Raw genomic sequence first — 16,093 nt, forward strand, 5'->3', positions numbered from 1 at the left:
TTGGAAGACTCGAGTTTTATTGCTACTTTTAAGTGCATTTTCTACAGAAAACATTTTATAAAATTTTATCTTTATTTTATACTCATGAAAATATGACTTTTGAAGCTTGCTACAGTAATATGTAGTATATTTTCGATTTCAAATCATATTTGTATTTATGTTCCTGGTTAATGTTTGCTTAAGAAAATATCAAATTTATTCATTAAAATTCAATAATACCATTAACAATCACAAACCTGCCAAAGTTTCGGTTGAACAAGCTAAATCAGAGTAGACACGTGATATTTGTACACAAAAAAATATGTAATTATCAAATAATTCTTGTAAAAAAATAATTTTTACACTGTTTTATGATTTTAATTTCTGAATAAATCCCATATATTCAAAAACTTAGACAAAACATAATTTTCAAAATGTTTAGCGGTTTGCAACCTTCTACAAAGTTGTTTCTTGTCTTACTCATCAAAATGTGCAAACATTTTGATGAGTAAGTGACTCATGAAACACATAATTTGAAAAGTTTTCTGAACTGTTAGTATAAAGTTTCCAATAAATAATAAAGGAATTTAAAACCAAAAAACTTAAAATAGAGATATCTCAGAAATTTCCCGATGAAACATTTCGCTTTTAGAAGCATTGGAAAGCTGAGAAAATTTCCTATAAGACACATTTGAAAGTGGCGATGACTATTTTTTTCTGATAAGGTTGTTCTAGAAAACACGCCGTGTTGATAAACAACAACAACAAATTAAAAAAAATGTTTTTATAATGTGCACAACTTCCAATACATTTCAAAATGGTTTTAGATATTTTTATTTGAGAAATACTATGTTTGTATCAAAGTAGTTGGCCATGGCCAACCACTGCAATAAGTGTGCAGCAGTAAGTAAAATGCCCGCCAAACAGAAAATTGCTTTTCATCTTGTCTCCATTAAGACTAAGCATGAATGCGATTTAGATAAAAATTGACACATTAGGGTAGAGTAGTCATCAATGAGACACGGGGAACAATGATAAAATGGCTCTCACAAGTCGTAGTTTCAACCAATCAGGCTCATATTTGGGGGAAAGGTGTATCTACTGGATACACGTCTGCCATATTAGTGGCTTTGGTTATGGACGCTCCCTTGAAAAGTAATTCATAAATGTTTGATTCTGGGGTGTAAAAGTAAATTATGGACAAAAAATACTTTTTCGCTCGTAGGCTGCCATTTACACCAAAACTAATATTTCTTCAAATTTCTTTCGACGTTCCATAGGGATTAAGTTGGGCTACAATGTCCTTTCATTAGATTTGGCCAAAATTTAGAATAAACTCAGAATCCAGGGCTGTCTCATTGTTCCCCACTCATTTCAGCCCATGGGTAACAATGAGACACTTTGATTTTTCTTCAATAAACTTTTCAAAATCGATGGAAATCTTTCAAAACATGAATTAAAAGTGATTTTTAGCATATTTATAGAGTTTAAACTTCATTAAACCAAAAATACAAAGTTATTTGGTATTAATATATGGATTTTACAAAATTGAAATACTTTTTAGTATAACTTTTGTTAATAAAAGTTTCATGTTGGCAAAATTTCTCTAAAATGTTCAAGGCAAGTCACCTGCAATGGAACAATACAAAAACATGATGTTTTGGTAGAAAAATGTTGATTTTCGTAGAGTGTCTCATTGTTCCCCACCTGTCTCATTGTTCCTGCCAAGTGCGTCTACAATGAGACAGTTGAATAACTCTGGCTGATGTCGGATCGATCTCATATTTTTGTCAATGTTAGAACACATTAAAAGAAAGATAATGCAACTAAAAGCTCATTAAAACATGCTGATGAAAAAATGAGAAAAATCGTTGAGAGTTGAAAACCAAAAGTGTCTCATTGATGACTACCCTACCCTAGTTGTAATCTAATCTAATGAAATCCAATTGAACATAAGCCTATCAAGTCCGAAGAAAGCATTCTGGAAGAACTTGTGGTTGGATTACGCCCCAAGTCCTTTCTTGTCAATTGTAATGATTGCAGTACATCCGAGTAACCTCAATTAAGTATTGCAAAAGTTAAAGCGGCCAAGCCTACTGTGTTGCATTAACGGTAGAGATATATTCTGTGAACGAAGCATATTTCACAGAACCAACAGGGGAGGAAGGACGCGTGGACATACCGTACCAAACGCTTCAATAAGTAGTGGTGTGTTGTGTTAGTGTAAATGTGGCAAAAAATATTATTTTTTATGGGAAAGGAGGCGGAATTTATCGTTGAAAAGGAAAGATTTCACCAAATCAGAATATTTCAAGCTGTGTTAGAAGGTATCACAAAATGCCGCTTGAATCGTAATTCTCTTGAGACTACTGGACGTGATAACACTAACAATCATAACAAAACTTACAAGGATTTACTGATACCAATCCAAATTTACACCGAGTATTCTTCAAAGGATTTGTTTTCATACCAAAATATAGTAAATTGTCTAAAAAAAATGGGTTGTTATTTTCAGAGATTATCTGTAATAAACCTTGAGATGGAATTTTCAAAAAAGCTGAATAGCTCTATAAGAACAGAAAATTAAATTGAATTGAATCTCAATAAAATGAAAGAATATAATTTTTTCAATACATTCTTAAAAAATTGCTACCAAAAAGTTTAGAACATGTTTACGTCATCTTGAATTTCAGGAAGTTTTGAATTTCGCAAGAATCAAGAAATATCTTTAATGGGAAATCCCTGGATTTTTCCCGAGACGGGAAACTAGACGCTCTTATCTGAGCCTTTTAACTCCACAATTAATTCTTCAATTAATTAATTAAATTTCGGTCGAGAATTTGTAATAAACTGGTCTCCAACAAGTTTTCTTTGTTTCAAATATCATTAAGAAATTAATGATTGGCCAGTTTCTACAATAATTCGATAATTCGAGACAAAAATTGTTGTTTTGGCGGTTTCCCTTGATCATGACTAAAGTCAAGAGACGTAAACAAGTATTTCAAATTGACAAAAAAAAATAATAAATTCAAAACATTAAAAACTGCACATAAATGGTTCCCTTAGACTTGCAGTCATGATCAAGAATATTGTTATACACTTCATTGTTTGAGGGGAAATTTTTGTCTTGCTTCTATACACATCTTAAAGATAATCTAAGTTTAAACAAATGAAAAAAAAACAACCACATTTCTCTCACATACGACAGGTTTTGATTGATCAGTGTTTAAGCAATTTACCATGAAAGAGTAAAAAATCAACCTGCAATTGTTGGTGGCAGCTGCATTTTTGTGCCACATTTGGTCAGCTGAAATCTTCGCACGCGCCTTTCGGAAAAATTAAGCTGTGAAATTGAGTGAGAAGCAAGAAAACACGCGCCGAGTTGATGTTTGTTGTCGGATAGAAAATAGCCTGCCAAAAAAAAGTAGAAATAAACATCAAAACACAGCCACAACGCGCACTGCATTTCGATTGCACACTAATCATGTTTGCTGTTTTTTTATCCAAACATTTCCACCACATTTTTCGTTCGTTTTTCACCTTCACCGTGTGGTATTTTGTCTCATTGAGCAAAATGAATGGCCACACACAAAGTCGGTTTGAGAAGCGTGCCAAATATTTTGGTGGTAACATTTCAAAAAGGCGCTTCGAGTTGAAAACTTCGATTTGATTCGTTTTGTTATTGTCAAACCATTTTGAAATGTGCCCACCGTGAGTTTCATGTTTTCTCATCGATTTTTGCTGTTTTATTTTGTTATTTTTCCACTCTGTGTTATTTTCTTCTCGTTTCGTCGATGTTTGGTTTCATTATCACCATTATGGGGGCCTGCAAATTGTGGTTCGGAAATGGACACAGGAGAAAATTTTCGACGGTCATGACGAACGCCTTTTGTTGTTTGCTAATTTGCGCCATCGATTGTTGTGAACCAGCAGCTCAGCCAGTGGCAATTTTATGCTAATCAATTAACATCCGTTTATGAACAATTTGGACCACGTTTAACCAATTTTCATTAGGATGCTTTTCATGGTGGTGTTTCTGTGGACACAATGATAGACTTTTCATGTTTTGTGAAAGCGGGGTGAATTTATTGAAATCTATTTTGCCAATTTTTAGTTTTTTTTTTGTGTTTAACTAATAAGTCTTCCTCAAACCACATCTGAGCAGTTCTCTACGAAATCGATCTTTTTTTTAATTTTAATTTTTGTATTTTTTAATCCGGCTGAAACTTTTTTGGTGCCTTCGGTATGCCCATATAATTTTTCATACAAATTTGGCAGCTGTCCATACAAAAATTATATATGAAAATTCAAAAATCTGTATCTTTTGAAGGAATTTTCTGATCGATTTGGTGTCTTCGGCAAAGTTATAGGTATGGATAAGGACTACACTGAAAAAAAATGATACACGGTTGAAAAAATTGGTGATTTTTAATTTAACTTTTTGTCACTAAAGCATAATTTGCAAACAAACACTATTTTTTTTATATGTTTTAGGGGACATAAAATGCTAACTTTTCAGAAATTTCCAGGTTGTGCAAAAAATCTTTGACCGAGTTATGAATTTTCGAATCAACACTATTTTTTTCAAAAAATCGAAATATTCTGCACAACAATTTTTTAACTTCATTTTTCGATGTAAAATCAAATTTGCAATCAAAAAGTGCTTTGGTGAAATTTTTCATAAAGTGCACCGTTTTCAAGATATAGCCATATTTAGGATTTTTTTAAAAATAGTCGCTGTTTTTCATTTTTTTTTTAAATTAGTGCACATGTTTGCCCACATTTGAAAAAATATTTTTGAAAAGCTGAGAAAATTCTCTATATTTTGCTTTTTTTGAACATATCAAAAATAAAAAAATAGTGTGTTTTTGCAAATCAAGTTAAGTTGACAGCTAGACTCTGTACAAAGCGGATGTTTTGTACGCATAGCTGAAATATTATTTCGTTAAAAGCTCGTGTAATTTAGAAAAAAACTAATCTGACCTCAATACCCAGTGCCCTCCGGCTCATCCGGCAATCGTTAAGATGTCCGGGTACCGGAAAAACGCGGTCGTAATCGACTTTGGAGTCGTTCCGACCAGACCAAAAATCGACAAAGTAAGAGACTTTGTCTTCCAGCAGATGTGCTTAGATATCTCCAAAATCAAATCGCTCCAAACCAAGATGACCAATGGACAAGTAATCATCGAAACCGAATCAGCAGAACTAGCAGAACAACTCATCTCCGAACACCACCTGAAACACAAAATCACGATCGACAACAAGTCATATCTCATCCCAGTGCAGAGTATCGACGACACAAGAGAGGTTAGGATTTACGACCTCCCGCCCCAGATGCCCAACAAGATGATCGCTACACACTTCTCTACATACGGTCAAGTAACCTCAGTCAAAGATGAGACCTGGAAGGAGCACTTCCCGGGAGTCCTCACTGGAACCCGTATTCTCCGGATGAAGCTACGGAAACACATCCCGTCCTACGTAGAGGTTGCTGGGGAAACCTCCTACGTGAGCTACAAAGGTCAAATTAGGACATGTAAACATTGTGTTCGCCCCCTGCATATTGGGAAATCGTGCGTCGAGGCTCGTAAGGAATCCGGCGAGAGCGTGAACAAACGTTTAACGCTGGCCGAGGTGGTACAATCGACATCCCCACCCATTGATGAACCAAATCTCCCCCCCGTCGACCCGTCTCCGGCCGAACCACAAACAGCCGAAACAATGGAGGTCGTTGAAGACGAAACAGTACGAGATGACCAAATTGAAATTCCCATAATTCCCGAAAACCCCTCCGACCATCAACACCAAAACAACCTCACTCCTCAAGCTGGAACCAGCACGGCACCAACAATACCGCTCCCGGAGAGGCTGGACATGGATTTGTACAGCGCATACCCTGGCCACACAACACCAAGAGGACCAAAATCAACCCAAGAATGCGACGCCCCCAACAAGCGACCAGGTTCACCCAACCTGGAGAGTGCCGACCATCGTCGCACTAGGACTGATTCAACATAATATTCATCTTTATTAATACCACCCCGCTACTAGACCACATCATGAAAACATCTCCAACTAAATCAGCCCAACAACGACAATACACCTGCAGGGGCACCTGGATGTTCACAGAACGGATTTATTTTTCCCAGGTAAGCTGCAGATGTATATGTCTAGCCTTAGCACGTCTCGATACTGCCGCACCTAAGAAAGCGTTCAAACTACAAACAGATCGATACTGCCTCGCCATAATGCTGCATCAGTACACAACAAGAAGAAAACACCAGCCAAAAACCTCTCGACGGACCTGGACATCTCCAGCGCAGCTGATCCTTCCTCAGGTAAGCTGCAGAAGCAGATGTATATGTCTAGCCCTAGCACAGCTCGATACTGCCGCCACCCTCAAGAAGTCATTCCTACTGCACACAGATCGCAACCCGTTGACTCCAACGCTACTCCTTCGACGAACGGCAACCTACTCCTCGACGACCAGCACAGCACGAAAAAGAAACACATCTCCTCAACAGCAAGGCACCTCCCTTCGGATATGTACAGCCCCAGCGCAGCTGATCCTTCCTCAGGTAAGCTGCAGAAGCAGATGTATATGTCTAGCCCTAGCACACCTCGATACTGCCGCCACCCTCAAGAAGTCATTCCTACTGCACACAGATTGCAACCCGTTGACTCCAACGCTACTTCTTTGTCGACCTGCAACATACTCCTCGACGACCAGCACTGCACGAAGAAGAAACACATCTCCACAACAGCAAGATCGCAACCCGTTGACTCCAATGCTACTCCTTCGGCGACCTGCAACCTACTCCTCGACGACCAGCACAGCACGAAGAAGAAATACGTCTCCTCAACAGCAAGACACCTCCCTTCGGACATGTACATCCCAAGCGCAGCTGATCCTTTCACAGGTAAGCTGCAGGTGTATAATAATACACTGTATATGTCCTGCCGAAGTATTACGGTTTACTGCTCTCAACAACAAGCTGTCATTGCCACCTCCAGACGATCCTGTCATCCCCACGACGTTGAAACTCACGAGTTCCCTTGAGCTGATGGCTCATCGATCGATCAGTCGTCAACATCTGGGATCCCACCGCACGCCGAATGTGAAGTATAACACTTCAAATCAGGTGAGCGACAAACAGTATCAGCTTACACACAAATCGACACGACGAGCGAAGCCGAGAGAGGAGTACGGAGACTGCGACAGACACTCAGTTCAACTCAACTTTGATTCTTTGCTACTCAACAAAAGGTTCAGCGAGCGAGTCATACACCCAAATTTGCAGTGGATTTTTTAAGCTACAATTTAGCAACTCTGAACATCAACAACATTTCTAACCAGACAAAAGTTGATGCATTCAAAGCTTTCGTACGGTTGAATGAGATTGATATAATTTTCATTCAAGAAGTGGAAAACGATAGGCTTGAAATACCAGGATTTGAGCTATTTTTTAATATCAATGAGCGTCGTCGAGGGGTTGCGATAGGATTGAAAAACTTTATTGAGTACCGTACGGTCGAAAGATCGTTAGATGCTAGGCTTTTACTTATCAAACTCAAAAATGGAGTAACACTATGTAATATTTATGCACCAACCGGCTCGCAAAGTCGGGTTGAACGAGAGGACTTTTTTAACCTGACCTGTGCACACTACCTTCGTAACTGCGCTGGTCCCATTATTTTCGGGGGAGACTTTAACTCAATTGTGAATGATCGTGATGCGACAGGGGGAACACCGCGAAGCGAGATGACCTCACGCCTCACAGCTGCTCTGGATCTGATCGATGTCTGGCGCGTTTTCAATCGTAATGTTACGGATTATACCTTCCTTCGAGCAGGATCGGGATCGAGGATTGATCGTGTACTCGTAACAAAATCGATGCGCGATAACCTCAGGACGATTCGACACTCTGCTACCTGTTTCAGCGATCATAAAGCAGTGATCGTTCGTCTGATTCTGCCACGACTAGGACCTGCCCAAGGAAACGGACTCTGGAGGCTAAACGTGCACGTGCTCGACGATGAGGAAACTATGGAAGAGTTCCAGAACAAGTGGCGATACATTGTAAGGCAGAAACAACACTACTCCTCGTGGCTCCAATGGTGGGTCAACTTCGTGAAACCGAAGCTGGCATCTTTCTTCCGTTGGCATACCTCTCAACAACTCCGAAATCATCGAGATTCCCTGGAGCTGCTGCATGGGGAACTGACTAGAGCTTATGGGCTCTATCTGAACGACTCCTCGCAGCTTTGTAGAATAAATCGCATCAAGGCGCTGATGCTCAAACAACAGAGAGATTTCTCAAGCAACGCACGACAATTGAACGAAACCTATCTCCAGGGAGAACCCACCAGTCTATTCCACGTTTCAGAAAAATGTAGCAAAAGGGCAAAAACAGTTATCCGGGAGCTGGAAGATCAAGGGGAGATGATTCAAGGTGACCGCATTGAACAACACGTTGTCTCATATTTTGAACAACTCTTTGCTGCTGAAAACACGAGAGCAGGGCCCAACAACTTCTTGCCACAAAAAACTCTGTCTGCGAACGACATCCGGAACGAAGATCTGATGAATCCAGCTGATGAAGAAGAAATCTGGCAGAGCATCAAAAGCAGCGCACCACGAAAATCACCCGGCGAAGATGGGCTACCACGAGAATTCTACGCTAAAACTTGGAACATCATTCGCAGAGAGTTCACATATGTTGTGAATGACATCATGCGAAACCCTGAAGCCAACCCGAAGCTGATGAACGGAATCATTGTATTGGTGAAGAAAAAGGACGCTGGAAACACCATCAAAAGCTATCGACCAATAACTCTTTTAAATGTTGATTACAAAATTGTCTCGAGGATCTTGAAACAGCGGATGTCGCCACTGCTGGAAAAGGTCCTGTCCAGCCACCAGAAATGTTCTAATGGAAAACAGAATATTTTTCAAGCCACGTCAAAAATCTTGGACAAAATCTCTGCTGCTAAACACAATCGAGAATCGAAGCTGCTGGTTTCCTTTGATCTTGACCATGCGTTCGACAGAGTGGACCGCCGGTTTCTGTTTGAGGTCATGGAGCGCATGAACTTCAACAGGAGACTCATAGATTTCCTTCGGAAAACTATGGGTAACTCGTCGTCGAGGATTCTGCTGAATGGAAAACTGTCCCAATCTTTTCAAATTGGGAAATCGGTGAGACAAGGAGATCCCCTTAGTATGCTGCTGTTCGTGATCTTTATTCAACCGTTAATTGACAAAATAGAGGCTTTAGGACATGGAGGGGATTCCCTCAACATTTACGCAGACGATATCAGTTTGTTCGTTCCGAACACGCAGGCGGCGACAGCCGTCGTTGAGATCATTGAAGCATTTCAGGACTTCTCTGGAGCTCGACTCAATCGACAAAAAACAGTTGCTCTAGAAGTAGGCCGCGTGAGAAACCCGGAAGTTCTACCCTGGCTAAACGTCTCGGAATCTGTAAAAGTTCTGGGGATAACGTTCGCCAATTCGGTAAAGCAAACGATGGAGCTCACCTGGGTAAACATTTTGAGGAATCTAAAATGGCGCCTTTGGAATTGCAAGTCACGAGGATTAAACCTACTGCAGAAAATCACCCACATCAACACGTTCGTCCTTTCCAAACTTTGGTATGTGGCATCAACTTTGCCGCTACCGAAAAAGTTTGAACGGGAAATTCTCAAAGAACTTCGGCACTTCCTTTGGATCCGATGCCGGCAGCCGATTAAACTGGAAACACTATTTCTTCCGAAGGTCCGTGGAGGACAAAATCTACACTCTCCGGGTTTCAAGTCCATAGCATTGTTGACGAATAGGATCCTTGACAACATCGATGAACTACACTTTCTACGAGGAATGCTAGATACACCTGTTCTGCAAATTCCTGCAGCATACCCACAGGTGAAAGCTGCTGCACTTGAAATTGCAACGTTATCAGCAAGGACACTTGAGCACCACGCGTCATCTACAATCTACCAGGAGCTGATAGCTGATGAACCGGATCCAGATTTGCTCAGTGCATCGCGTCAGTGGAGACGAATCTTCGAGAACGTCAATGATCGTAGGCTGCCATCCGACCATCGTGCAACTTGGTACAGGATAATTCATGGAAAAGTGCAACATAAGGAGTTACTCTACAGACAACATCGTTGCATTTCCGCGGAGTGTGACGAATGCCCTGGAGAAATTGAATCTATAGAACACAAACTCTTTGCTTGTTCTACGTCTAGGCCAGTGTGGCTGTTTTTAAAACAGCAACTGAGCAGAGTCAACCCCATTTTGCTTCAAAAACCTAACAATTTCTTTTTGTTTCCTGAACTTTATGGACTAGATCAGAATGATTCACTTAGGATTAAAATTCTCGTGGGAAAATATTTCCACTTTATTATAGAAACTCCCAAGGAAGAAGTAACCGTTGAAAATTTAAATTGTGAATTATAAAATAATTTTAAGCAACTTCTGACAAATAAAACCAAGATCTGTTAAAAAAAAAAAAAAAAGTTTTAGTGAGAAAAAGTTAAATTAAAAATCACATTTTTTTACCGTGTACCATTTCCAGTGTAGTCCGTATCCATACCTACACCCAAAACTGGCAGCGCTAGTCCGAGAGAATGATGGTCTCGAGTCGAAAGAATAGTGGTACCATTCACGGACGCAGAGAACACAGCTCGAGATGGGCGATAGGACTATTCTCTCGAGGTTCATTTGCAAAAAAAGTTCATCCGTCAAACAAAAAACCAAAAGTGTCGACAACGGGAATCGAACCAGAGACCTTTGACAAACCAATCCAATGACTTAGCTGCCTCGGCCACCACAGCTTGGTGACCAAGGAGAAGTCAGAAGTCGATGTATGACACTTGTTGGAGATTTATTGATTCAACTAACGAATGAACTCATTTGTTATGATGGTGTGAGTTGGTACCATTATTCTATCGATTTTGGCACTGAGCCCTCAATAAATTTTGAGAGAACGATTATCTCGACTCTGAATTTTGGGTGTACAACTTTGCCTAAGACACCAAATCGATCCAAAAATTCCTTCAAAAGATACAGATTTTTGAATTTTCATATATCATTTTTGTATGGACAGCTGCCAAATTTGTATGGAAAATTATATGGACAAACTAATGATGCAAAATGGCTTTTTCGGGCATACCGAAGGCACCAAAAAAGTTTAAGCCGGATTAAAAATGACAAAAAAACGAATGACCGAAATCTCAAAGAATTGCTCATCTTTCAAACGGCGCGTGATTTTTTTTTCAAAACATGCTGCAAAAGAACAAAAGAACAAAAGAACAAAAGAACAAAAGAACAAAAGAACAAAAGAACAAAAGAACAAAAGAACAAAAGAACAAAAGAACAAAAGAACAAAAGAACAAAAGAACAAAAGAACAAAAGAACAAAAGAACAAAAGAACAAAAGAACAAAAGAACAAAAGAACAAAAGAACAAAAGAACAAAAGAACAAAAGAACAAAAGAACAAAAGAACAAAAGAACAAAAGAACAAAAGAACAAAAGAACAAAAGAACAAAAGAACAAAAGAACAAAAGAACAAAAGAACAAAAGAACAAAAGAACAAAAGAACAAAAGAACAAAAGAACAAAAGAACAAAAGAACAAAAGAACAAAAGAACAAAAGAACAAAAGAACAAAAGAACAAAAGAACAAAAGAACAAAAGAACAAAAGAACAAAAAACAAATGACAAAAAAACAAAAATTCACATTCATTAGTGCGCATATTTATTTTCAAAATGAAATGCTTGTGAATTAGAGAATGCAATACAAACTTCGCTCAACCAACATAATTCCAAGGTTCTTCTGTGGCAGCCAGCTGTTCGGCCGTTCTGTACTGTTCTCCGTCCTCACAATATGCATCTCGTGCCCTGAAAGAAAGGCATAATTAAATCCAAATTGATTTGTCACGCCATTGTGTGTCTGCGTGATGTTTTCGCGCACAAAGTCTTTTGTCTTTTGTCACGACGACGCACATCAAACGATTGTCAACCTTCTTCTTGGTCTGTGGAGCTCCTCGCTGTAGTCTAATGTCCCAATCCGTGACGGTGGTAATTAACCTTTATATCTTCTTCTTGTTTTCTTGTTCCAGGAATGCCAAAATCTCATCGAGGAGAATCGCCGTCTGGTGAATCTGGCCGCCAATAGCGGGTACGCTATCAACGGCCTGATGAACGGCAACGGAGGTCACGGAGGCCACGGTGGAGGCAGTTCCGGCAGCAGCAGCTTGACCAGCAGCTTGGGACTGGGCCTGGCAGGAGGAGGTGGTGGAGCGGGAGCGGCGGCGGCGACCGTGGCCGGCATGTACTCGACCGTGGAATCTGTGATACTGCAGACGCAGGTGGAAACGCTGCAGTGGCAGCTCAAGCAGGTGAGTATTCTTTTCTTGATCACTTTGTTTGATTTTTTATGCAAAATGCTGAAAATTTAACTTCTTTATGGTGAAATTTCCCTTTGATCTACTCCTGCTCAGAATGTGGGTCAGCATACCGTGCAATATTCCACTAATTAGCACTTAGAACCCTTGCGAATTCGCAAACTTTCTGCACCGTGACTTCTAGTTGACCTGGAAAACTCACCGGCCCAAAGGCGTGACACACGCACACCCGCATTTCTTCGTTGCAAAGAAAACTCCAACGTGCATGACAAATTCGTTTGGCGGTTTCTCCGTTCGTTAGTTTGAATCGTTTTCATTCATAAATTCACTGCCGAAGAAGTGGTCAGCGCAGAAACCAGGCACGCGAGAAAAGTGGTTCACTATCAATGGGTCACCCCGCAACCGAAGTTGTCCATCGTTATCGACGGCGTTGACCGCGAACTTTGGCGCAGGTCTTCAAAACCAGCCAACAGGAACCGAAGCAGGTTGCGAGTTAAGGTTAGCCAATGTTTTCGTTGTCTCTTCATTTTCCGACATGATGACGGTGATTATGATGTCGAAGTTTTTTTCTGGTCTCTGAAGAGTTGAATATCTTGAAACGTACAAACTCATGCAAGCTCACGTGCTATCTGAGAAATAATGAATGGGTGCTGTATTAATTGTGAATGCCTGCATCGTGTAGGTAGCGACTTTGATTAATGAAGTTTTGGGGAGGAAAAAAAGACAAGAAGATGGATATCAATGGTACGGTACGTCGAGCAAAGGTAAAACCAGAAGTCAGTTGCACTGAATGCTGTGTGACCCCGGTGACATCGTATTTTAGCATGGCATAAGACAGCGATTAATTTAATGATCATGTGAGAGATATAAAAAAAATGGTAAATGATGCAATATTGTTGAAAGCCACTGGAACAATATATTTCGATCTTTTAGTAAGATATTCAATCAAGTTAAAATTGCACGTCAAACTCTATTTGAACTTTTCATAATTTGAGCTGATTTCACGAAATAATTATATGCAAGGCCAAAGATATCTAGAAATTTATAAATTTTCAATTTTAAAATAATTAGGTAAATATAATAACGGTACCATATTTTAGAAAAATATGACAAAGAAAAAAATATTAAATAAAACTAAAAAGTAAAATCCTCATACCTTTCTAAAAAAGCATTCAGTATGTTTCCAAATTTGAGTTGCTCTAATCCGAGACAGTTCTGGAAAATAATAAAAAATACTGAAATTTTCACTTGTTTGCTTTATTCAACTTTAAGATATGTTTGATCAGTTTATTGTGATTGACTTCCTCTTCAAGGACAAACGTTTCAATTGGGACCAAAACTTTACACACAAATGTCTCATTACTGTATTCAGTTAAATTTAATTTCAGTAGTGCAGAAATTTTAAGTAAATGAAAACTTGCAAAAATTTCAGCAAATTTTGACAGCTCTATACAAATTTCTACTGAAATTCAGCGAAAAAATAACTGAAAATTTCAGTAGTGCAGATTTCAATAAATATTGACTGAGAACGAACATCAGAATTTGCTGTGATGATTTCCTCAATACTACTCAATGATCACGAGTCGTGCATTTATCCAACGAGGCAAAACAATGAATGGTGACGAATTGAATTACAAATGAGCAATTCTCTACGAAATCTGTCTTTTTTTCAATTTTTATTTTTTATTTTTTAATGCCCCTGAAACTTTTTTGGTGCCTTCGGTATGCCCACAGAAGCAATTTTGCATCATTAGTTTGTCTATATAATTTTTCATACAAATTTGGCAGCTGGCCATACAAAAATGATGTATGAAAATTCAAAAATCTGTTTCTTTTGAAAGAAAGTTTTGATCGATTTGGTGTCTTCAACAAAGTTGTAGGTATGGATAAGGATTACACTGAAAAAAATATACACGGTAATTTTTTTTGACGATTTTCAACTATACGTTTTGTCTCTAAAACTTGATTTGCAAAAAAACACATTTTTTTATTTTCTAATATGAGCAATTCTCTACCAAAACCGGAAATGGATTTTATTTGTATTTTTTTATTAGGCTCAAATTTTGTGCGGCCTTTTTCATGACTAAAGAAGCTATTTTGTGTCATTGGTTCACCCATACAAGGCTCCATACAATTTTGTCTGCTGTCCATACAAAAATGATACATAAATATTCAAACAGCTGTAACTTTTGAGTGAATTTTCTGATCAATTTGGTGTCTTCGGCAAAGTTGTAGGTATTGTTGAGGACTATTGAGAAAAAATAGGTACACGGAAAAAAAATTCAATTTCCCAAAATAGGTATTTTTTGATTTTCGTGATTTTTTTTATATGTTTTGGGGGACAAAACCCCGCAACTTTTGACCAATAGTTATATTTTTTTGAAAAAAATAGTGATTTTTGAAAAAAAATCTAAATTTCACATAAAAAATATTTGATCAAATTTCTTAATGCAAAATTGAATTTGCAATCGAAAAGTACCTAACACATTTTTTGATAAAGCGCTCCATTTTCAAGATATAGCCACCAAATGTAGGGACCATCCATAAACCACGTGGACACTTTTTTGGGAATCTATTACCCCCCCCCCCCCCTTCGTGGACAATTGTCCATACAAAAAAAATCTTTTTTGTATGGATCGTGGACAATCGCCATACCCCCCCCCCCCTCAAAGTGTCCACGTGGTTTATGGATGGTCCCGTATGAATTTAGCGAAATATTTGCAATTTTTGATTTTTAAAGATAGTGACCAGTGTGACCATTTCTAAAAATATTTTTTTAAGAGTTCAGAAAATTTGCTATAAAATTGTCTAAGAGACATTGAAGATTGGGCCTCTGGTTTCTGAGATACAGCAGCTTTAAGAAAAAAGGAAAAAATAAGTTTTCTAAGTCTTACTCAAACAACCCACCATTTTCTAATGTCGATATCTCAACAATCGAAGCTCCGATTTTCAATGTTAAAAAATTCGTGAAATATGCAGTTCTTTTCGAAAACAATATTTAAAAATTTTGGAATCAAGTTTAACATTTCAAAAGGGCGTTTATTTGGCCCTTTTAAAATGTCAGTCTTGATCTGGAAAATAAAAATTAAATATTGCTTTCGGTAAGATCGGAAAATTTCACGAATGTTTCATATTTTAACATTGAAAATCAGACCTTTAGTTGCTGAGATATTTGAAGGTTGTTTAAGGGGTTACAAACATGTAGAAAATCACAAAATTTCTTAAAACAGATTTTTTTTTTGAATCCACTAAAAGATGATTTTCAATCACTCCTGAAAGTTTCATGGAGATATTTCACGATTAAACTAAGTTAGAGACGATTTTCAGCTCAACATTTTTCCGTGAGCTATGCGGGCTGTCAAACTTTCTGAGCGTTTTTCTCGAAACACCGAGTTAATTTACGGGTGCCACGATATCTCGAGATGGGATGGACCAAATTGGCTAAAATTTGGGGTGAAGATTTTCAAGACATATACCGTGTGCATGACGAAGCCCGATTTTGAAATTTTGCTTTTTTAAAAAAATATTTTTTATATGAATATGAAAACCACAAAAATATTTTTATCTTTTTTTAAAATAAGTTTTTTGAAAATCGGCCTTCGTCATGCACACAGGACCGGTTTAACGAGTTTTCACCAAAATTTTGAGCCAATTTGGTCAAGGCAGTGTTAAGATATCGTGGCACCCGTTTTTTGAAACTGC

At 38.4% G+C, this 16,093-nt stretch overlaps 2 protein-coding genes across 5 annotated transcripts in view; both read left to right on the plus strand.

The window, feature by feature from the left end:
• LOC120422430 (midnolin homolog) overlaps positions 1-16,093 on the plus strand; it is a 330,394-nt gene that overhangs the window by 296,043 nt on the left and 18,258 nt on the right. For both annotated transcript variants that reach the window (XM_052710973.1, XM_052710974.1), the window contains one exon: positions 12,107-12,385. In XM_052710973.1, the coding sequence (XP_052566933.1) occupies positions 12,107-12,385 (279 nt within the window). The remainder of the gene's footprint in view (positions 1-12,106; positions 12,386-16,093) is intronic.
• On the plus strand, positions 6,044-8,371 carry LOC128093585 (uncharacterized). 3 transcript variants are annotated; one of them, XM_052710976.1, is made up of 2 exons: positions 6,044-6,128; positions 6,208-8,371. In XM_052710976.1, the coding sequence occupies exon 2, from the start codon at positions 6,228-6,230 to the stop codon at positions 7,290-7,292; it is 1,065 nt and encodes a 354-aa protein (XP_052566936.1). In that variant the 5' UTR covers positions 6,044-6,128; positions 6,208-6,227; the 3' UTR covers positions 7,293-8,371. The 3 variants fall into 3 exon arrangements, with proteins under 3 accessions (XP_052566936.1, XP_052566938.1, XP_052566937.1); XM_052710978.1 differs by lacking the exon at positions 6,044-6,128 and having other exon boundaries at positions 6,311-6,899; positions 6,994-8,371; XM_052710977.1 differs by lacking the exon at positions 6,044-6,128 and having other exon boundaries at positions 6,311-6,557; positions 6,646-8,371.

Source organism: Culex pipiens, chromosome 3, assembly GCF_016801865.2.
Source record: "Culex pipiens pallens isolate TS chromosome 3, TS_CPP_V2, whole genome shotgun sequence".
In the NCBI taxonomy this organism is placed as follows: Eukaryota; Metazoa; Arthropoda; class Insecta; order Diptera; family Culicidae; genus Culex; species Culex pipiens.

What these genes read in the sequence shown, in the direction of transcription:
- LOC128093585 (XM_052710976.1), top strand. Translation starts at nt 6,228, where the DNA reads ATGCTGCATCAGTACACAACAAGAAGAAAACACCAGCCAAAAACCTCT.